General features: G+C 46.6%; 1 protein-coding gene across 5 annotated transcripts in view; it reads right to left on the bottom strand.

The window, feature by feature from the left end:
- RNF213 (ring finger protein 213) overlaps nt 1-23408 on the bottom strand; it is a 116116-nt gene that overhangs the window by 28964 nt on the left and 63744 nt on the right. For all 5 annotated transcript variants that reach the window (XM_081220626.1, XM_081220628.1, XM_081220625.1 and 2 more), the window contains 17 exons: nt 22176-23331; nt 21298-21491; nt 20928-21080; nt 16696-20301; nt 14956-15092; nt 14450-14545; nt 13227-13345; nt 11796-11915; nt 11142-11284; nt 10442-10589; nt 10047-10185; nt 7418-7609; nt 6512-6657; nt 5086-5240; nt 3672-3878; nt 3150-3331; nt 2461-2581 (listed from right to left, as the gene is read on the bottom strand). In XM_081220626.1, coding sequence (XP_081076752.1) covers nt 2461-2581; nt 3150-3331; nt 3672-3878; nt 5086-5240; nt 6512-6657; nt 7418-7609; nt 10047-10185; nt 10442-10589; nt 11142-11284; nt 11796-11915; nt 13227-13345; nt 14450-14545; nt 14956-15092; nt 16696-20301; nt 20928-21080; nt 21298-21491; nt 22176-23331 — 7014 coding nt within the window. The remainder of the gene's footprint in view (nt 1-2460; nt 2582-3149; nt 3332-3671; nt 3879-5085; nt 5241-6511; nt 6658-7417; nt 7610-10046; nt 10186-10441; nt 10590-11141; nt 11285-11795; nt 11916-13226; nt 13346-14449; nt 14546-14955; nt 15093-16695; nt 20302-20927; nt 21081-21297; nt 21492-22175; nt 23332-23408) is intronic.

Genomic DNA, 23408 nt, shown 5'->3' with positions numbered 1-23408 from the left:
CATTTTTTTTTTTAAAGGGCTTCAAAGGCTTGGCTATTATTTATTTATTTATTATTTATTTATTCATTCATTCATTCATTCATTCATTCATTCATTTATTTATTTATTTATTTATTTATTTATTTATGGCTGTGTTGGGTCTTCATTTCTGTGCGAGGGCTTTCTCTAGTTGTGGCAAGCGGGGGCCACTCTTCATCGCGGTGCGCGGGGCTCTCACTATCGCGGCCTCTCTTGTTGCGGAGCACAGGCTCCAGACGCGCAGGCTCAGTAGTTGTGGCTCACGGGCCTAGCTGCTCCGCGGCACGTGGGATCTTCCCAGACCAGGGCTCGAACCCGTGTCCCCTGCATTAGCAGGCAGATTCTCAACCACTGCACCACCAGGGAAGCCCAATCATAGCATTTTTTTTGAATATATGCTTTATCAGTTTCTAAAGAAACAAAACGTTACAGGTGCAGCTTCAACTCCAAGTGTATCCTTTTCTGATCATATTTCCATCCCCCACCCTCCACCCAGCCCCAGAGAATCACATTCCTAAATTCCCACTTCCACTAGATTTGGGTGCATGCATAAAAATCTTGTTGCTTTGAATGTTGTAAACTTTCTATCAGGGACATCACACTGTACCTAAGCTTCTGCAACTTGCTTTTTTTGTTGATACAAGTAGGTTCAGATCATTCATGTTAACTGCTGTATGGTACTTGTTGATACTGGTCACCTGTTTTCCCATTAATGGACATTTAGAATGTTCCCAATTTCCTGCAATTACAAACATTTCTGCACCCAACATTCTTCCATGTGTCTGAGTACAAATGGGAAAATTCTCTAGGATATATATTTAGAAGTGGAAACACTGTTTTTTAGGAAATGCACATCTTTAATGATATAAGATAGTGAGTTTAATGGGTGTGATTTGGGAATTTTCTGGTTAGGTATAATGTTTGCTATAGATGTTTTTCTATTAGGTATACACCTTGGGCATTATCCGCTGAAGGAGAGTTCCTTTCTATTCCTAATTTGGCAAGAGTATCTTTGTACCAAATTATAAATTTTATCAAATGCTTTTTCTGCACCTTTGGAAATCATCTTTTGGAGTTTTTCTTTTAATTTGTTACATAACTGATGACACTTATCGATTTTATGATTTTGAGCTATCCTTGAATTCCCAGGATTAATCTTACTTGGCAATGATATTAGTTTTTAATACCCTGCTAAATTTGATCCGTTAATCAAAAGATTGAAAAAAGGCCAAAGGACTTGAATAGACATTTTCCAAAGAAGATATACAAATAGGCAATAAGCACATGAAAAAATGCTCAACATCACTAGTCATTAGGGAAATACAAATCAAAAACCACAATGAGATATCACTTCATACCCATTAGGAGGGCTATTATTTACAAAAATGGAAAATAACAAGTGTTAGCAGGGATGTGGAGAAATTGGAGCCCTGGGGCATTGCTGGTGGGGAAGTAAAATGGTGTGGCAACTGTGGAAAACAGTATGGTGATTCCTCAAAATGTCAAACATAGAATTACCATATGATTCAGCAATTCCACTCTTAAGTACACACCCCCAAAAATTAAAAGTAGTGACTCAAACAGATACTTGTACACCCAGGTTCAGAGCAGCATTATTTACAATCATCAAAAGGTGGAAACAACCCAAATGTCCATTAACAGATGGATGGATAAACAGAATGTGCTCTATCCATACAGTGGAGTCTTATTTAGCTTTAAAAAGGAAGGAAATTCTGACACCTGCTACAATGTGGATAAACCTTGAGAACATGATGCTTAGTGAAATAAGCCAGTCACAAAAGGACATTTCAAAGGCTGTACAGCAAAGCTGCTGGCAGTGCTTGTGTGAGGTTCCCAGTAGGCAGACACTGTCTTCCCTGAGTTGCCACTGATGCTGAAAGGACAGTCACTTTTTCTACAACGTACTATCCTGTGTGTCACCAACTTTATAAAGGGCGTAGAGGGGCAGAGACATGGGCTTCCTGCCCCCTTGGTCCCACCGACAACACTGTGTTTGGAAGTCCACAGGCCCAGTGGCATTCTCCTACACCCCCATCTTCCTGACCGTGGCAGTGGGAAGCAGCTCTCTCCATGGCTGCTGGTTTGGTCTGGGGCCACTGGAGGCCTGGCTGGAGCCCACCCTTCAGTCCTCCCAAAGGTTTCCCAAGTGTACTTACTGCATGAATAGTTCCTTTTCCTGCAAGGAACCCTAAATGACACACCCTGACTTAACATTCAGGAGAGGGTAAATATTAAAATATTAAATACCAAAATTTTAGTGACCTATGTGATGAAATCACTTTCCTTCGCACTTCTAGATAAAACTCTCAGAGCAGAAAGGGGATATACCACCAAGATGATAAAAGTCAGGTCACATCTCAATTGTTCTTTGTCTTACAAAGAGGCAGACCAGTGCCTGACTGGCCAAGCCTTCGCACTCACCTTGTTCAGCAAGAAGACATACTCTGTCACCAGCTTGCACAGCTCGGGAATATAGTTCTCGGTCCCCAGGAGCACATGCTCCACAAAGAGCGCAATGGAGAAAATGCGATTCCAGTGGGTTCTGTCGAGAGAGGGGGTCCCTCACTCAGCTCTGACAAAAGCGCCTGAGACAAATGAAGAGGGGCAGGGAGGCAGTTCCAAGGCACAGGAGTTGAAAGATAAGAAAAGGACCGGGCATGAAGGTGGGTGAAAGAATTAGGTAGAAGCCCTTTGTGATGTGCTCCCTGACCTCCACACACTTTGTCTCTTTCCGCCCCTCCCCTCAGACTCTCAGCTGGGACATCTCAAGTTCTGCGCCTCTGCCTGTGTCCAGTGAGTCCCACCTCGCCCTTAAAGGCCAGCACAGGACTTGTCCCCTGGGAAGTCTACCCTGTGTGTTCCCTCTCTGCTGCCCTGCTGGGGTCCTTTGCAGCTGCTGCTTCTCCCTCAGGATCATCATAATCTGCTCACCTTTTCATCACCCCCATCACTCCATGCACTCCCTGGAAGTACAGCTCTCTAAGATCAAAACGATGCCTGGCGTTTAGTAAGGGTTCAAGAGACGTTAAAGAATGAATGAGGACAGGCCCACTTCCTGTGGCAGGAGCATCTGCCCTCTCCCTGACGTGCCCGGGACTCCTGGGTCTCACCTGACGTCCCTGATGACGGCTCTGGTCACCATCCCGCTGCCCTGCAGGTACCCATCTGAGCAGAGGAGCTCCAGCGGCATGCAAAGATTCTTCACCGTCTGTAACCAAGCTTGGGGACTGGGCTTCAGGAGGTTTTCTGTCAGCATTTCAGCACAGGCCACTGCTGCGAACACATCCAGACTCTGGGGGGCAGAGAACACGCCCGTGACTGAGCAGCCTGTCCCCCGACCCCCACTGGGCTGCTCTAACCATTAAGTCGGAGGCCCTGGCTGTTAGCCCAGTGTGTTCTTGTGTTCCAGGCTTGTAGCTTCACCTTTCATTGTCTTGGGATCTAGGAAGCATGAGTTACATGCGTTCTAACTGAGGAGTCACACTGACATGTGTGCCCCATGAAGATGTTTCCCATTTGGAACGTGGTCCATAAGCTTTCCCTTCCCAGGGCGGTGGTGGGAGCAACCGCCCACTCGCTTGAGGAGGCCAAGCCTGGCTGCAGGCACGTGATGCCCCTAAGAGGGGCCATACCATCTCATGTCCGGCCCAGCTGTGGTTCCAGGTGCCTTTTGTAAGGCTCTGTAGAACTGGGGGGTAGATGGTCAAGATCCTGGAGAAGTTCTGTAGCCGGCTCCTGAAATGCTGGTAGGCAAGGTGCACGGACGGTAAGGAGATCTCTTCCGCTGGCCTTCCTGCCTTCAGCTGATTGATGCAGGACCCCAGAGCCATCTGCAGAACCTGGGATGAGAAACAAGCTTTTACTATATACTTGTAAATTATTTTTTTAAAAAGATACACTTTCCTTGTGGGAAACCAGAACTATTCAAAAATGACAAAAAGAAAATTAAAAACCATGCACACTATTAGTATCCCTCGTTTACTTTTTGGTGTCGTCCCTTCTAGACGTTTTTGGATCCATACCTCTTCTCCCTGTGGTCCCCAAATTAGGGTCATAGAGTATTCCTGATTTTTTTCCACTTTACATTACAAGCATTTCTCTATCACGAGCATGCTCGAGGACATCGTTTTTAATGGCTGCGCAATAACCAGTCAAATGGCTGTACAAATATTTGTCCAACCCTTATTTTAAGACAATTACATTGTTTCTAATTTTCTGTTTTTAGAAATAAAACTGCAAAGAACATTCCCGTGAATAAAATATTTGTCCATGTCTCCGACAACGTTCTCAGGACAGAATCACCAGTTCAGATTTTGTGAAGTTCTTCATTCATCCCGACAGATGGTTTTCCAGAAGCACCACGCCGTTCACACCGCCATTGGCAATGGAGGAACTCCTGGCTGTTTTAAAAACCAGTTTTGCCACAAGAACAAGTAAAGATCGTATCTAAAAGTTGTTCATGCCTTGTTGATTTACTGGTGAGGCTGAGCACTTTTTCCAGTGTTTTCTGGACATCTGTATAATTATTCTGTTAATAGTTAATTGATAACTTTCACTCATTTTTAAAAATTAGGAGATTTTCTTATTGTATCCTAAGAATACTTTATTAACCCTTAATCATGTTGGTTGTAAGTATGTTTTCCTCAAATCTGTTAGTTTCCTTTTTTAGGTACTGAAGTTTGACATCTTCAATATTTCCGTTGAAATTTTAGTTATTATTATTATTATTACCTTGCTGTGATCAGTTAAATATTTACCTAAGTTTCTTCAAGAAAAATTAAACATTTAAAAGGAAGGTGTCACAGGAAATCAGAGGTCTTCTTCCTGTTAATAAAAGCTCCATGTTTTAGGGGCGCTGGTCAGTGGGCTAAGCATCCAGCCCCAAGGGTTCTGAGGGTGTGAGTGGCATTTTCTCATACCACCACTGTCCTCTTGGACCACATTCTGTTCCACGAACACTACAGCTCCAGTAGTTGAGGAAAAGTTCCCATGTTGGCATCTTGTCCATGTTATACCAGCCTCACCCTGCCCCCAGTCAGTACTTACGTTTAACTCTTCCCAAGTGGACACTCTCATGGTCAAGAGAAGGAAGTCCTTCAGGTAGCACTGAAGAAGTTCTTGCCGCTGGTCTACAGTGAGCTGAGCAAGAAACCTGCCCAGTGAGGTCTGCTGAAAGAGCTCCACTAACTTCTCTGCCAGTCCTGCCGGGGGTGGGTGAGGGGGGAGATGGAGAACGGCTTGGGGTGAGGATGTTGACCATGACTCCCTTTTCCCGCTGAATGCAGGGACATGGACATGGTTCTAATAAGGCTGCCTTTTTAATCATCATTTTTGATCATCATTTCTGGACACTTTAGATATCTTCCCAGTGGAATAACAGAAACAAAGTCAGAAGGAATGTTCCATTCCGGTCATAAAAGCCTAGCCAGCCCCAAAGAGAACACAATCTGGGGTAGACCAAGTTTATTCCTACCAAGTCATAATGTGCTTTGGGAACCCCAGACCCAAGCAAACCAGGGATGAGTGGGTTGCCCTCCAGGGGCTGGGGTCATATGCTGCTCAAACCAAAAAGATCTGCCTTCTAGTGGATGGGGTGCTGGCCCCCGAGTCATATGCTATTATAGAAAAGTAGGGTCAGTTAGGATATGGTATGAGAAAGAGAAATACTCTCTCTTCAGGAGAGAGACTGCTTCAGGTTTGTTCAGGAAGAGTGGCAGAATGCATACCTAGAAAAATAAGTTCATCTTCAAGTATTTTGACCAGTATTTTTTTTTTTTTTTTTTTTTTTGCGGTATGCGGGCCTCTCACTGTTGTGGCCTCTCCCGTTGCGGAGCACAGGCTCCGGACGCACAGGCTCAGCGGCCATGGCTCACAGGCCTAGCCGCTCCGCGGCATGTGGGATCTTCCCGGACCGGGGCACAAACCCGTATCCCCTGCCTCGGCAGGTGGACTCTCAACCACTGTGCCACCAGGGAAGCCCTGACCAGTATTTTTTTAAGAAATCTTTCCTTTTTTAAAAAAATTGAAATAAAGTTGATATATCATGTGATGTTAGGTTCAGTGATTTGACATCTGCCTACCTTATGAAATGATTACCACAAGTCTAGTAACCATCTTTGTCCTGTATTTTTAAAAAGCAGTACTATACATAAACTTTGAAAAGATTACTTCATGTATGAAAGATGACTTTCCCAAAAGTGCTGTGTGACCACTGGTTTTCCTGGAATGTCTGCGGCCAGACTACTTGGCACGTGACAACAGAGCAAGGTGCCCTGTGACTCAGGCTCAGTTTGGGCAAAGGTATTACTCTACTCTGGTCACTGGCAGTTGCTGAGAAGGGCCCAGCTGGGGACATCTTGAGTCCTTGTGCCTTAGTTGCCCAGGGAACTCAGAATGGGGGTGACCACCTATGACAGGGTAGCAGGGTCTCCTCCTGCCAGAACACGTCCCCTCCCACCATCGCTGGGCTCACCTTCATCTCTCGTGATGTACTGAGTGTGGACCCACAGCTCCTCCAGATAGTCCTTGATTCTCCAGCTAAACGGGACACTGTTGGAAGTGTCCTCCGAGAAGTTCATGTAGTTCTGCACCATGATGTAGGACATCTCCCCTTTAGACCTGCAATCGGCCAAACAAGGACCAAGAATGTGGTTAGTGAGACGCCGCTCAAGACACAAGACAAGATCCACTCCTGATGCCAATTCCTCTCCATCCTTAAGAACTGGGAGGCTTAGTGGGCTACAAAGACAGTCCCCTGGTCTATTGAACAGCTCAGCTTTATGTTATAAAGGAGCTCAAGGATGATCTTATGTCACCTCTTGGTTTAACAGACAAAACAAAAACAAACCACGGCTGGAAGGGGTCAAGTAGGTTGCTTGGAAGTCTTGGGCAGAACCAGTCTGGTGGCATCTGAACCCACCCTTACCCTATACCTAGGCAAAGAGAATCGAAGCCCCCTGAAATCCAAACAGGAAGGTTCTGGCAGGCCAGCTGAGCTTGAGTTACACAAGATCGGGTCTAGGGATAGGCTTCGTGGTTCCCGCCATTGGCAGGAGGAGCAGGAAAATCAACACAAACGCTCTCCTACGTGCAGCTTCGCCAGTGTAGACGAGGTGGAAGCTGGCCATTTTAACTGCAATGGGTGCTCTGAGAACAGGGAAATGAGGAAAGCTGAGAATGAAACAAGTATTTCTCAGAACTCGCATCAACTCTTTTGTTACTGTAATGCCATGACCCTTCAGGCTACAAAAAGAGCCAACTTAAATGTGATTCTAAAACCCATAACTATATTTCATCAAACACCTGGGAGAGCCTATTAAGTTTGTTGCTATGTTATGGGTTTTCTTCCCTTCCCACGAAAAGAAAGTCTTCTATTCACCTTGTATCATTTGCCACAAGAGGAATGTTCAGAAGCTTAACGTCACTGAAAATAAACATCCAAAGATCTCTTGCCCAGGACGGAGAATGTGGGTTGGCCAGCAGCTCAAGGTTGCCATCTCTGTCCATGAAAGATATCATGCTCGCCAGGAGGGGAGTCACAGCACCCTGGACCCGCTTCCAGATGGTCTGCCTATGTGTGGGAGAGAAGGAGGCCTGCTCAGGTTTGAGGGACCACAGATCACACTGGGATGCCTGCATCCTTTTCACATTTTGTGCCTTCTTGGCAGTAACAAAACATCTGCTCTACTACTCCTACACTGTAGCTGTGTTTTTCATGTTTTTTACATCATTTTTAAGTACTAGAAGAGAGACTTACAAATCGAAATAGGATTAGCGGCAGAACTGGAAAGGTCCTTAATTCTACCTATAATAAACTGGAATTAGTTCGTTGAAAAGGCCAAGTAGTATTTGTTTTATTTTGTTATATAGCTGTTTTCCAGAACAAGTCCTCCAGGCTCTATAAATAAAGAAAATAATGACCAAATACATTTGAAAAGAATGTTATTTTAAGAAAAAAAAAATCAGTCGGGAATAGAATATAATAAAGAGACCAAAGTAAATTCATTCCAGGTATGTTAAACAAGAAAGCATATCTTTATCTAGAACTTAATTTTCATTGTTGATGGTTTTGTACATTAGATCTGAATATTTACATATACGTATATACACACATATATATAAACTTGACTGCTTATGTTAACTCATACACTTACAATTATATTTAGTAATAAAATATATTTTATTTTATAAAAATAAAATATATTTTATTTAATAAAAATAAACGTAAGTCATTTAAAAATTCTTATGGTAAGGCCAAAGAAATCTACTACTAGGTAATGAATATTGGGGAGAAAAATGCATGTTCCATTTTGAAAAGAAAAAGAAATACTTTTAAAAAATATTGAACCAGAAATGTGCAGAAAACTGTGAGAGTGAAAGGTAAAAGCTGGCTGCAGGGAGAAATGGGGGAGGCTGTACCTGGTCACGTGTGCAGACTTTGGGTGCTGGAAAACCCCTAGTACAGTCATCCCTCCATACCCATAAGGGGTTGGTTCCAGGACCCTGACAGATACAAAATCTGAGGATGCTCAAGTCCCTTATATAAAATGGTGTAGCATTTGCATATAACCAACGTACATCCTCCTTTACACTTTAAATCATCCTTAGATTACTTATAACACCTAATACAAAGTCAACACTATGTAAACTGTTGTAAATACAAGGTAAATGCTATGTAGATAGTTGCCAGCATGTGGTAAATTCAAGTTTCGCTTTTTGGAACTTCCTGGATTTTTTTTTTTCCTGAATATTTTTGGCCCACAGTTGGTTGAATCTGTGGATTTGGAACCCGAGGATAGGGAGGGCTGACTGTGTAAAGACTATCCCAATTTGGATTATTTAATGCCAAGAGGACAAATGACTGAAATCCAAAACACATGGACGGTGCGCAGTTAGCTTCCAAAGCCTTGTGAGAACGGGCCAGCAGGCCCCAGAGCTCCACCTAGACTCAGATGTTGGTTGGATCCCATGGTGGCCCCTGAGTACAAGGAGGCCAGTCCCGATGCAGAGCAAACAGCAGAGCAGTGACAAGTGGGGCCACCCTTGCCACTTTGAACACCCTTTGAACACAGGCAAATGTGGGAAGTTCAGTAAGTGAAGGGGTGGTGTCAAGAGTACATTGAAAACACAGATTTTAAGAAGCATTTATGTAAAATCAAGCATTTAGTAAAATCCATACAGAGGAGCCAAGGGAAATGAAAATAATTCTAGGTCCAAATCTAATCTTATAAAGTTCCTTCAGAAGGTACAATTAAGAAAGAAATGAAGGCTAACTACAGAAAAACATAGAAGCAGAAAAACCCTACAGTCACAAACCCAGCATCAATAAGCTCACATGGTCCATTCAACCCACGTGTCCCTCATGCCAATGGCATGAAGGCGACACACCCCTGCTGAATCCAAGCCTCCGGATGAGTTAACCTTTCTCTCAGAGATGAAGAAACTGAGGGCCAGGGTGGTGAAGTCACAGGTCTAAGACGACCCTGACGACAGGGGTGGGTGGAATCTTCCATTTGGGATCCAGAGCAAGTGCCCCCTGCCTCAGCCACAAAGGTTGTCATGGGCTAGTCTTGAAAACAATGTCAAGTTTTGCAGAAAAAGAACCAGGGACAACAAATGAATACTCCGGGTCTTATTTTTGTAGTTATCAAATAACTTCACGCAGGAGGCCTGGGAAAACAACTTCGCTTCCCTCCCTTAATTTACTAACCTGAAAAGGCGCCCATTTCTATGGTAATGGACGTGCTGGTACAAGTTTACATCCAACAAGAACAGATGTTCTGGGTTGTTTTGTTTTGTTTTGTGTTATGAAAAGATTTAAACTCACACAAAAGTAGAGAAAAGAGTCTGGCAAACCCCATGTAACTGCCACCCAGACCATCTTGTGCTCTGGGGAAAAAGTATTGACAGCTCTGAATTTCTCAGAGGTTTGGAGAGAAGCTTCTCCTCGGCTGGGAGAGCCATGCGTCCACCCCCCAGCCAGCCCTGGTTTCCCTTCACAGCAGTACCTGAACGTGCCGGCTTCCTGCAGAGCGTCCTGATTGGAGGCTTCCCTCACCACCCAGTCCTTCACATTGTAGAGGTAGTTCTCTTCTTGCTTCTTTAAAAGGACACAGAGGCGCATCTTGGCGACCCGTAAGAAAGCGGCTATGGAAAAGTAGAGCAGATGGGCACTCAGCACATCCCCGGGCACCGAGTGGTAGGCTCTGCATCCCTGACCCACCCCAGCAGGAGGGTAAGCCCGTTTCCTTTGGGCAGGCCAAGTCTACAGAAATCCCAGAGGTGCACTTAGATTCCCAGGGGGCCAGTTGCTTCTGGGAGCCACAGAAAGCTGCAGTGGGGGAATGATTCATGGTCCAAAGAAGAAGCCCAGGCTGGGGTGCGGGCAAGAGGGGCCCCACACCTCTGTACTCGCCATCTTCGTCTAGGAGGCTGAGGAGAATGGACACCCTCCGCATGCTGCGCTGACAACCCTCGTTCTGGTCTCTGAGCATGCCCACGGCGCCCTGGATACAGCTTCTCAGCAGCCTGGTGGTGTCCAGGATCTGCGTCTGTTGACAGAGACAATCAAACCTTCCATTTCTGTCACTTACAAGTCAGGAGAAGCCAGGCGACACATGGGAGACAAGGTCTAAGCGCCTGCGTGCAGGGGGCACAGTGTTCCTCCTGCCCAAGCTCCTGCCACGTGCTTTTGCCAAGTTCCCCTTAGAACCACTGTGAGGGAATTCCCTGGCAGTCCGGTGGTTAAGGCTCCGGCACTTCCACTGCTGTGGGCCTGGGTTCAATACCTAGTCAGGGAACTAAGATCCTACAACCCACGTGGTGCAGCCAAAAAAAAAAAGGAAACCACTGCAAGATGATCCCGTGTGCCTGGGGACCCTGTCAGTGGTCAAGGATCAGAGCAAAACTGACCAGGGGACACCAGGAAAAGCCAAGGTCAGATCTGGTACTGGTAATTCACCTGCACTTGCAGTGGCAGGGGGAGGAGTGTTGGGCTAAGCCCTGGACAGCTGAGTCCACTCCTCAGATCCCTGGGGACAAGTCTAAGGAAGGGCAGCCCAACAGCACAGAGGCTCAGAGGACTAGAAAGAGCAAGAACTCACATCACTTCCTGGTCCAGAGGTCGGGCTGTCCATTGCCTCAGAACTTTCTGTCTCCATTTCCACCTCTGCCACTTCCCCTGATGTAGCCGCCTCAGTTTCCATCACCTCCTCACCATCGTCTTGGGCTCCGTGTTCCACCTCCACTGCAAAGAAGCAAAACAATGGAGTTACTGTTCAGAGGTGGAAGGGGAGCGCTGGCAACAGCCTCTACGTGGCGTGCTGGGGCTCTAACCACTGGGACTTCCCAGGCACCAGCTCAGGGGAGGGTCCCCAAAGGAGAGGCCATCAGTCATGCAGATCAGCCTCTGTTCGCCCACTGGATGTGGTCCACCAGTGCAACCCGAACCTCCGTCCTGGGCTCGGATGGCTGATCCGGGAGTCAGGGCAGACAGAATCTGACATGTTCCACAGGCACCTGCAAAAACCTACCTTTCCTGTGGAAATACTGTCTTCTCCTGGCCTTGGAAAGCAGTAGAGAGTGCCCTCAATTCATCATCACTCAGTTCAGCAAACATGTCCCAAGCTCTTGCTGAGGGGCAGGTGTTGGACCCAAGGGAATGGTAGCCTAAGGTCCCATCCTCGCAGCGCCGCACACACCTCCCGGCAGCCACTCCCACCATCCTGTCTCCCCAAGGACCTTTCCTCCACACTCACACTCAGGCTGATCTTCTGGTTTAAACAGCTGGCTGATGGCCACATCCTGCAATTTAGTCACGTCCGAAACCATGACTGTGGATCTCCGGAGGTCGTCGATGTGTACAGACTGCCACAGCCCTGGGAAAACAAGCCCCAGAAGCTTCCCTGTCTCCTCTGGTTTCTTCCTGTCAGCCATAAGCAGGGATACACTACCAACCCGATGTTTCAACACACTGCGGAATGAACGACTTGTATCCTGAAGTCTAATTCCTTCAACATACACAGGAACCACATAGATATCGTGCTACAGCTGTTAGCAACTTTAGCATAAAAATCCATTTTAATGAAATGACTACCTTGTAAACAAGTATTTGAAGAAGGCTTGTGATTCTTTTATAAATTTGTTATTAAACTTGCTGTATCATAATTAGTAGAGGGGTGTGAGACAATGGCAAGCTTTGCCCCCCATTAACTATGAAATTATTAAAGTAAACTGTTATTTGCCTATTTCCAGAATACTAATTTTCTCATACAGGGGATTCCTTGGAGATGCTTTGGGATCGGGTCCAGACCATCACGAAAAAACAAATATTACAATAAATTGAAGCACACAATTTTTTTGGTTTCCCAGTGCCTATAAAAGTTATGTTTACATTATACTCTATTTTATTAAGTGTGCAATAGCATTATGTCTCAAAAAACAATGTACATGCCTTAATTAAAAAATACTGTATTGCACACACAAAAACATAAAACAACCAAAAAAATACTGCATTGCTAAAAAATGCTAACCCTCATTGAGCCCTCAGCTAGTCGTAGTAGTAACATCAAAGGTCACTGATCCCACGTCACCATAGAACATATGATAATGAAAATGTTTGAAATATTGCGAGAATTACCAAAATATGACACAGAGACATGAAGTGAGCAAATGCTTTCGGAAAAATGGCACCGATAGACTTGGCACAAACCTTCAATCTGTAAAAAACGCAGTATCCGTGAAGTGTAATAAAGCAAAGTGCAATTAAACGAGGTGTGCCTGTGTAATAAATATTTGGTGGCTCATTCCTCAGGAAAAAAAGAGAGAGAGAGAGAGATTTAAGATAGCATTTCCCCACCCCAGAAGCAGGCATAAAGTATCCATGCATTCATAACACTGTTAGCTGGAACTATCTCTCTGCATTATCCATATAGTAAAAGGTGAGGAACCAGAGATTAATCAAGTGTTTATCGACAAGTGATGAAAGAAATGCTATATGCTGGAACAGCCAGTCCAAAGATGAGTGTTTTTTGCATTAATCAGCAGTAAGAAATCTAAATTGCATCTGAAAAAAATATCGTTGAGATTAATATTAATGTTCCAATGTCAGACTTTGTACATCATAGGACCAAATTAGAAACAACTTAAACATCATTAAACAAACATATTCACTAATATTTTGGTCCTACCTCCATGGGATCCTACATAGGATGTTCCACTTCCCATCCGGGACAGTTTTGTGATGAAATAGACTAAGACATAGTCCTTATTTCCTTGTATCTTGCTGATTTCATTTATAGCAGAATACCTATTTTAAAAACAAACAAGCAAAGACAAAATAAATCAAAACAAAAACCAAGAAAATAAACAAAATGGACGTTGTAAAATGGATGAAAGGGGCTTCCCTGGTGGCGCAGTGGTTGAGAGTCTGCCTGCCGATGCAAGGGACACGGGTTCGTGCCCCGGTCCGGGAGGATCCCACATGCCACGGAACGGCTGGGCCCGTGAGCCATGGCCGCTGAGCCTGCGCGTCCGGAGCCTGTGCTCCGCAACGGGAGAGGCCACAACAGTGAGAAGCCCGCGTACCGCAAAAAAAAAATGGCTGAAGGGTGTCCTCGGAGAGGTCAAGTTCCATCTCATATTTTTTTAGCTTTGAATAGATTTCATACCCTCAAGCTTGTTATCCTCTCTTACAAGAGAATGGGAGCAAGACCTCTCTCAGGAGGCTCATCTCTTTCCCCCATCCTTGCATCCCTCTGCTTTGAAATGGCTTTTTTTTTTATTGGTCAGGAACCCTATCTTACAATCCTTGATGGGCTTGCTCTGATGCTACTAAGGTAAGGCTGGCGGACCTTTCCGTTTCAAGAAACAGAGTTCTGTGAACAGACAACCAATGGCCAAAGACAACCAAGATATGAAATATGGTTTCCAATGCTTTAGAAGGTCCAGAAATTACTTTTACTTTAACATCAAGTAATAAGGGAACGTAGTTAATTCTAAAAGTATCAAATTTCCCCTACAAACAATATAAAGCTGCCCAACAAATACAACTGAAAGCATTTAAATACCATTATGGCCCTTAAACTTGCAATAAATTCGTTATCATGTAATTTAAAATGAATAATGACCAAATTATGTCTGCTAACATATGTTCCAAGGATATTCTTTTATATCCTGCTAATATTCTGTTATTTACACTTCTTGCATTTGGCTATTTTTGTGTTGCTATGAGCCTTTTCTCTCTTTGTTTCTCTAGTCCACATTTAGAGGAATAAAAAGGGAGAATAATTTTTATTCTTATTTTTATGTTCATTCTGATACTGTACAGTTTTCAGGGAAGAAATTCTTTAGGAGCTCCTGAATAAATTTGGAGTTTCCTACGTAGTTTCTGAGAAAAATAACAAAAACATACTTTGCTGAAGCGATGAGCTGAGCACTGTGAATTCCATCTTCAAAATCTGTTTGAATAATGAGGATTTTATAACTGGCTTTGTGAGCTAAGCAGTTTCTGAAAGAAAAGGGAAATTATCCAAGTGAGTTTTCTGTCCTAAAAATTGGTGATAATATTCTCCAAAGTGATGGGAAATAGAAGGGGTATATAGAAAAACTATTCAGGTGGGATTTTCCTCTGCAAGTAAGGTGGGTAGACAATCCAGTGGAGAAAGAAAAAAGCCCCAATAAATGCCTCCCAATGAGGCATAAGGATGCTGGATTCAGAGAGGGCTGTTTTTGCAGAGGATAACAGAGATGAGAAGGACACCTGGAGAATTTAACAACATCCTTTTCAGAGTCACATGTCAAGGTTCACTAACCAAAATTGGTGAGAACACCAGTGGTTACCATAGCCATACATATGAAATACAAAGTGATGGATCCTGAGGAGGGAGAGGAATGGGAGGGGAAGGCAGGGACCCTCACCGAACTTCCCTGAGGAAGGAGTACTCGGTGTCAAACTGCTGCAGTGACAGGATAGTGAGTTTCAGAGCCCTGTCCTTTACTTCTGATTCTAAAAGTTCACAGTCATGACTGGTTAGCAGTCTGGAGAACGTTGTGATCTGCAAAGGCAGGAAATGCAAATAATTCGCTGGAATGCAAGAAAGGGTTGCACGTCCGCTAGGTTTAGATCCCAGAAACATGAGGATGTTCAGCAAACATCTTCTATGGTCTCCTCAATGTGCAGTTGGTACAAAGATAGAAAAGAATACAAACCCAGTGGAGTTTTCCAAAATGAGGCAGTGCTGAGGTAAACAGAAACTACAGGATCAAACGTATTGGAGAGAAGAGTCACCCTGTCCCTAAGATGCCTTCAAGTCTTCTTCCTAGACTCCAGTGTCTTTTCCTACTTTGGATCCTACTGACAATTCTGATGATACCTTAGGGCTCAGAACAAATGCCATTTCTCCTTTGCAATCTTACTTCATACTTGCAGATCGAGTTGGCCACTCATGTCCCTTTCTTCCCACAGCTGTTGGCAATTCTCCCCTGCCACTGGAGCATACCGCATAGTGCAACAAATACACTCCTTAAGGGCATGCTGATATCCTAGGTCCTGAATTATCATCTCCAGGCTGGCCTTACCACTGAGTTTCCTATTCCTATATCCAACTGCATGATAGTCTACCTAGATGTTACAGGAACATCAAAGCCCATCCCAAATGGAATTCACCACTGCCTCTGCCAAACTTGTTGCTCATACCTAGACTGTGATTAACCAAACTTTTGGCCATCCAAGGAAGAATCCAGGGAGTCATGTCTAGCCTCCTCCATCTCCCAGAGCCCCTATAAGGAATCAATCATTACCTCTGCCAATCTGCATCCTTACTATGTCTCAATTCCACCCATCCATCCTCTACTTTGACTGAACCGGTACTGCAGCCTCCCTACTGGTCTATCTTTTCTGTGAGTCTTTTATCGGACTTTTTTCCTCCCTCTCTCAGGCAGTGGGACACATCTCCACACACATTTCTCCACCACTCCCCTCTATACAAGGAAGACAAAGCTCCTTGGTGCCACTGACAAGACCCTCCATGAAGTCTCCCCGGCGATATCTCATCCCCATCTCTCAGCACTCGCAGCCTTGAACTTTAAGCTTCATCAGCGTTTAACTCCTGGTTTCCTGCGCAGACTGTGTTGTTTTAAACCTGGACATCCTTGCTCAAATAAGGTCCTCTGCCTGTAATACCTTCCTAACCGTACTTTACAATTAGCTTGACGGTCATCTCTTACTGAAGATGGGTTCATGCGACCTCATATCCTGATCTGTGTTGCTCCTCTTTGCCTCTGTGGATAGCACTATCATAGGATATCAACAGTGCCCGTTCATGAGTGTCCTTCCACCTTACACTGTATGTAGACCAAGGACAAGCCCTGTGTTAATTCATCTTTATATCCCCCGTGTACTCGAATGTGGTACCTCATTTGTTGAAGTGAACACTGTGCGCAGCACTGCGTAAACATGGGCACTCAAAACTTGGTTAAACTAACACGTATAAATATGTAGGTCTCCTTGCACTTGCCATGCAGAGGAACCGAAAGTCTCAACGCGTTCGTTTTCGGTTCCTGTACACTGACTTGCAAAGAACCTTGAATTCTTGATGCCAGCGAGTCGAGGACCCTGAGGTGAGAGAGAAAAAGGGTAAAATATAGAAAGATAATCACCTCTGTGAAGACGGCACGGCACTCCGAATCCATCGTGCAAAGGTGAGCCTGGAAGAAGTCTGCAAGGGAGTTATGCTGCTGCCTGTAATAGTATACTTGCGACAGGAACTGTGCGGTGAACAGGCCTAGCGAGGAAGCGTTCAGCCGAACTACAGCATCAGGTGTGGCACAATCCAGCAGCACCAATTTGGCCTCCTCAGATACCTTCTGGTAAAGCTCATCAGTCAAGACCTTGTGCCCTAGCCGCTCTATGACCTGGAGCACCACAGAGGCACACGTGTCTGAGTGGTAGCCCATGAAGACATCAGAAGGGCTGTATTTGGGTCTGGCTAGAAACTGCTCTGCTTTCACTTCTATGAACTTCTCCACCCAGACCTTAAGCTCTTCCACGATATTCTTCTGCCATTTCTCCAAAACAGTATTGATGTCCAGATAGTGCTTTTCCAGCCGGTTAATGAGGGGGATGGGAAAATGCTTGTAGACGACATCTTTCTCCTCAATGACTATCAAGCGGAAGTCTGGGTGAACCCGACATTTGACCCGATGGGTCCCCAGACCGAGGTCCACGTACTTCTGGCCACCGAGGTAGACATAGTACTGATTGAGCGCATCATAGAGGCTCTCATAGAGGTTCTGTAGATTGAGCAGCACCACCATCTTGCCGGTTTCCATGCATATCTTCACTCGGTTGATATTTCTGCAGATCTGGGTGTACTCTTGGTCCTTGGGAAAACTGGATCCAAAAATAATCTCTGGCTGGTCTGCACTGAAGAATGCCTGCTGCAGGATCTGCAGGGCCACATAGTTTCTGGTCAGCACAAGCAGGTAGCGGGATTCGGAGTCATCCAGCTCTCTGCCAGATGCCTTCTGAACATCACCGTATAAGTTCTGCTGGATCAAATGCATGGTGCTGACTTCTTCTGTGCACTTTGCCTCGGGTAAATTGGATGAAAAAATGTCCAGGGCATGGATATCGTCTTTGCCACTGAAGTTCCGAAGGACAGCTTGTGCAATGTCTTGAGGGGAAGGCTCTTTATTAGAGGCTTTTGCCGCGGCAAACACCATTTTGATGAGGCTGTAGTAGTCACGAAGCCCAAAGAACTCCTTGTCCTGCCTCTTACATACTGTTTCATAGGCTTTGGCAAAGGATGCAAAGTATCCTCGGATTCTTTCTTGGACGAGGGGCTCTGAAGAGCAAATTCCCCTGGCGCTCTCAATGAGCTCTCTCTTGTTGGGGCTGCCACGTGACACAAAAATACCCCGGTTCATCTTGGCGGGGTCCAGGGCCCAGTTGGAAATGCCTATGAAGCCAACTTTTTTGTGGGGGGCGGGATCGTCTTCAATGCATCCATCTTCCAGCAGTGGGTGCAGAGCCTTCAGGGGCATTTTGGGCGAGTCTTCTGCCAGTCCAACCTCATCTAACACCACCACGGAGACGTACTGCTCCAGGTCCTTCCCCTGCTGGAAGCGGGCACACTGCTTGAAGGTGCCTATAATGCCCTGTGGGGTGGAATGAGGGCTACACTGGAACGACACCAGATGGACCTGCTTCAGGCTCCGGAATAGGTCCGAGTGTGCAGCCTGGCCTTGCATGGCATCTGCCACGATGGTCTTGGCGAGAGATTTGGAGCTGCCGGGCTTGCCCACCAGGAAGAGAGGAATCTTGAGCTCGATGCAGATAACCATCATGAAGACATTCTCCTTCAAAGCCAAGTTCTTAGCGATGGTTTTCCTCAGAGATATGTCATGCAGAAAAAGATCCTGGGTTTGTGTTATCTCATGCAGGATAATCCTGCTATCATTATACGGTTCTGGAAAGAACCTGCAAATGGCTTTCCGATAAGATTCCTTCTTCTCTAAAGAGGCGTGGTAACATACCCCGATGGCCAGCACCAAGGACCAGAGGATGGGATCTCTCTCAAAGTCATTTTGGATGACACCAGACTCGCAGAGAAAGGAATCCAGCTTAGACAAGAGCATCTCACTGTGGTCGTAAAACCATTTGAAAACTTTCACACAGCGTTCCACATCCCTGAGGCTGACAAAACTGCACTCATTTTGTCTTTTCCTCATGAAACCCTGAGAGGCAGAAAGCACTTCGGTGATCACATGAATCTCGCTCTGCACCATCACGATGGAGTTCACCAGTCTCTGGACAATCTGCTGGATGTAGAGCTTTTCTGCAGAGTCATTCAACTGTCCGAAGTCCCACACCAGGGGGATCAGGCTCGGCGGCAGAGCGTGAACGCGGTACACCAGCTGCCTCAGGGGGATGGAGCCAAGCCTCTCCGCCGTCTCTTCTGCACTAACCCTGTATCCCAATCCAGCTGACTCCAGACGGCAGATCATCTCCTGGGTGTGCTTCCGGTAAGGGTTGCAGGCTGCTATGATATGCAAGCCAGAATCCTTAACCAGGGGCTTGCCACCCACTGTGCGGTCACACAGGACCTCTTTGATGCAGCTTATGGCCTCTGTGGTGTTGGCTTCATCAAAGAACAAGATGGTGTCTAACTGAAATTGGTCCTTATTGAAGCAGGCGAGCGCTTCAGCCTCCCTGACCTTGGAGTAGATCATGTTGGCAGTTGTTCCTCCGTGAACCTTGACCAACTTCATGGTGTCAGTGTCAGCACCCCCTCGCCGCAGGTCACTGAGGAATCTAATGAGTCTTGTTTTCCCACAGCCGGTTTCTCCCATGATGACGACAGGGATGCCACACCGGAAACGCATCTCAATGGCAAGGATCTTAAGCATATTGTCCGTTGTAAGCTCGTATGTTTCATCAGGGTCGATGGGCCACTGGATCCCCAATGCCAGGCACAGCTTTTCAAGTTTCTCATGTCTGGGCAGCTGGTCAAAGTCCACATTGAAGGGCACCCTCTGAAGCAATAGGCCCTCATACAGTTGCACTGTCATAACATCCTTCTTGATTACTTCCCCACTCAGGCGGTCAATGGCGTCAACACCGCCGTTCTGATTGGGCTGGAAATGGAAGCCTATGAACGTCATGGATGTGTGGTCACTGTTGAAGAACACGTACGGGTGGGGCTCTGACTCCCACCTCTTCCGGAGAGAGAAAGGGGCAAGGTCTTTTTCCTTGACCCCGTCCATGGTGACTGTGTACTTCCCTGGGCTTTGGTCGGATGTGTGGAGTGTAGGTGTGGCGAAATCTCGTGCCATGAAGATCATGAAGGTGACCACAAAGTTCTTGAAGCCCACCAGAGTGTCTCCAACAAAGCTGGGATCGCAGAAGAGAGAAGCCTCACAATCTCGGAGCTGGTAGTTCAAGAACCGAGCAAAGTTCCAAAGCTCTGACCAGGATGGGTTTATCACCCCACAGTAAATCAGGAGATGTTGGATGCATTCACCGGGGCTGCCCTCAACAGAGCCTTTTCGGTACTGAAACATGTCTAGGTTTTCTTTCTGATGGAACCGCCTTAGATACTGGTAAGGTCTCTGGAATGTTTCACTGCGGAACGCTCTCTGATCCATTCCTGGCTCTTCATAGCTCCACTGAGGATCCAGCTCCATGCTGATCACTTCTTTGGGAGGCCTGCACGTGACTTTGGGGAAGATGTCTAGAAAATTGAACTGGGGGACAAGTGTACTCTGGAAAGGAGAGACACAAATGAAACAGTTATGGCTGAATTGCCTAAAAAATGCTTTTGTGTTTTAATCCTCCACATGGTCTAGACTGCATGGACCTTTATGAAAAATCACTTTCCATGAAGGGATTTCTGTAGATTCCTCTTTGCATGGAGTGTTACCTGTTGCACATTCAGGCATCGTATGAGCTGCACTGTCGATGACAAAGCCCTTTTCTACCCAACCTCTCGGAACTAAATCTCTCCATCAAGTACATACGCACGTGCGCGCACGCGTGTGTGTCTGCATAAAACTCCCTTTTGTTAAGAAACTGATATGATGAAAGTCTCCTTTCCCTGTCAGCTACCATTAAGAAAGATGGTGCTCCTCCTAGCAAATGAGTTTTCTGCATTCCGAGCACCACTGGCATTTAACCCAGATATACAGCATCCATCCTGATGAGAACAAATCTAAGATACTGTTAATTAATAAAAGAATCTTTTCATTCCAGGCATTATTTAAAAATAAGTTTAAAGATCTGTCTTTACTAACATTGCACTCAGCTACTTTGCTAAGGCAAAAGTGGGGAATCACAAAAACATATCAAAGCCCCCACCCCAACAGTAACATGAAAGTGCCCTGATACACACCAGCTTCAAAGGCCTCCGTGGCAGCAAACTCCCTTCCAGTATTTCAACGATATATAAGTGGCATGGGTTCCGAAGCCACATCTTCCCATTTACATCCATTAAGTACTGGAGAATGAGGAGTTTGAAAAGAAACACCCAAATTCCAGTCTGCACCTAAAGACAGAATGACGTGGGTCTGTAAATACTTACACAAAAGACACCAATCCTCCCAACCCTAAGGACCCTCTTATTCAGCTCTTTGATACGATGATACTGAGTATCAGTACATGTACAAAGAAGCAAGTCTTTATACTGGGAAGGGGGCAGGGCAGGATGTGGGAGCTGTGTTTTTCCCAGCACGGCCACTCAGCTAGAACCTGAGGGCACTTACTGAAGAGGTCACGTCAAAGTGGAATACAATGGGTCTCCTCTGATACCGGGCGTCCAGGAAAGGCAGGAGGGAGCCCAGGACTTCATTCTCATCCACCTGAGGGTTGATCAATCGAATAATTTTTAGAGGCACTTTTTCTCCATTAAACTTCATTTTCAGTTTGCCGTGCAACCTCTTCACAAAGAGAGACCTTCCTGTGACGTGAACATACAAAAATTAGGCGCCAGGGCTGCGGATCAAGAGTGAGAATGTCCAGAAAGAGTCACTACAAATCGTTTCTCTTTGTACAAAATTCAAAACTGATGCAACCTAACCTCGGGTTAAAGGACGCACGTTCGAACCCTCAGATTTCCTTGCTGTTACCCACCCACCATTCTTGCTGCTTCCCGGGACTAAGGATGGCAGTCTGAGCGTAAGGACAGAAACAGCAGAGTTTGCTCCCGGGGGCGGGGAGCAATTTTCACTGGAAAGAAGGTAGTACCATTAAAGGGATACAGTCAACAGAATGGAAATCACGATGGTGACTGAAGGCAGAGGCATCTGTCTCTTCTCAAGATGGAGTAATTATACCTCAGCCTGCTCAGGACACACATCAACCCCAAAATAGCCAATGGACTTAAAAAAAAAAAAAAAAAGTGGAAACTGCAGAGATGCTAGTTTAAAGGAGGAAGATGGCTCAGCCAAAGATGGAAACCATGTGAGAAACGGTGTCCCGCTCCAGTACGGGTCCCGATTTACAACTTCAGGTGAGTCAGTCCTCTGGAGACTCAGTTTCTCCACCTGCAAAAGGGCTCATCTGAGCTCACCCCCCACCCCATTGGACAGGGAAGGGCCATCAGGTGGTCCCTGGGACTCAGGGACCCAGCAGCCATCATTACCGACACCCGCTCTCTCCGAGGCCACGATCCCAACACACATGCGGTCCCGGAACGTGGCAGCGGCTGACGGCGTCTGTTCCGGGACCCGGAAGTGGTGAGCCAGGTAGGCCTGGATGTCCTTGAGGGGCGCCTGGGGGGTGACAAGAACCTTGTGCTGGCTGAAGGCCGAGGGGAGGTAGCAGTGCTCCCGCTCATGGTCACAGACCATCACGAGCCGGTAGTGCTCCTGGTGGTGCTGCGTGCACAGGCTCAGGAAGAGCTCCTCCGCCCGGCAGGCCACCTCGTAGCTCAGCTGGTCTGCGTACAACAGGCTGTAGACCCTGAGTCCCTGGGAGCCTGGGGTCAGGCAGCGACGCAGGAGCAGTGCCACCTCCTCGAACGTGGTCTCTGGGGTGCAGAGCAGCACCTCGTCGTAGGTGGGCAGGGGCTGGTTCGGGGAATGCATGTAGATGGCCAGGGCGGCTGGCAGCACCTCAGAGTGGCCACAGACAATGAGATTCGGCTGGCCGTCCTGCAGGCCTCTGGGGAGCTCCCGCTGCACAGGGGGCCCAGCCATCCTCGCCAGGCGAGCCAGACAGTGGCCAAGGGCCTCCAGGTCCAGGCAGTGAGGCAGGAAGACACTCATGCACGTCATCGACTGCTTCATGATGACCCTCAGCTTGTCCACCAGTCTGGGCTCAGAGAAGAGCAACAGTGGCAATTCTTCAACCACTGTACTCTCCTGGTGTGTGGTGGCCCTGCCATCGGGCCCCTGGCAGGCTTCCGAGACGTCCCTTGGGGTGCAGTTGCCTTTGATGAAGGAGAGCATGGTGAGGGCAGCACTGCTGGGCACCTGCTTCCCGAGCTCCGAGCCCAGGCAAACCAGCTGCTCGGCAGTATAGTAGTTGAGGTAAAAGTACTCAGCTCGCTTCTCTGCCACGAATCTCTCCCACTGGTCCAGGAAGTCCTCCATCTGCCGGCAGAGGGTCTCGAGCAGCTCAGCGACTGGCCCGCTCTCCACGAGCTGGCTCACGAGCCCCGGACCGAAGTCCATCCGGATGGAGGCACCCTTCCGGGGGGAGCAGTACACCTCGGCTGTCCAGGCCCTGAACAGCATATTTCCGGCAGAGTACAGGTTTATAAAGGACTGGACAAGCCTCTGCACGTTGCAAAACACCTGTTGCAAATGGAAGCAGGAGGCAGACGTCACAGAGCTGACCGCACAGAGAAGGACACATCAGTCTAGAATAACAC

Source organism: Mesoplodon bidens (genome assembly GCF_964165515.1).
Source record: "Mesoplodon bidens genome assembly, chromosome: 19".
Taxonomy (NCBI): Eukaryota; Metazoa; Chordata; class Mammalia; order Artiodactyla; family Ziphiidae; genus Mesoplodon; species Mesoplodon bidens.
Note: the sequence above shows the minus strand (reverse complement) of the source record. Positions and strands in the feature narration are given on the sequence as shown.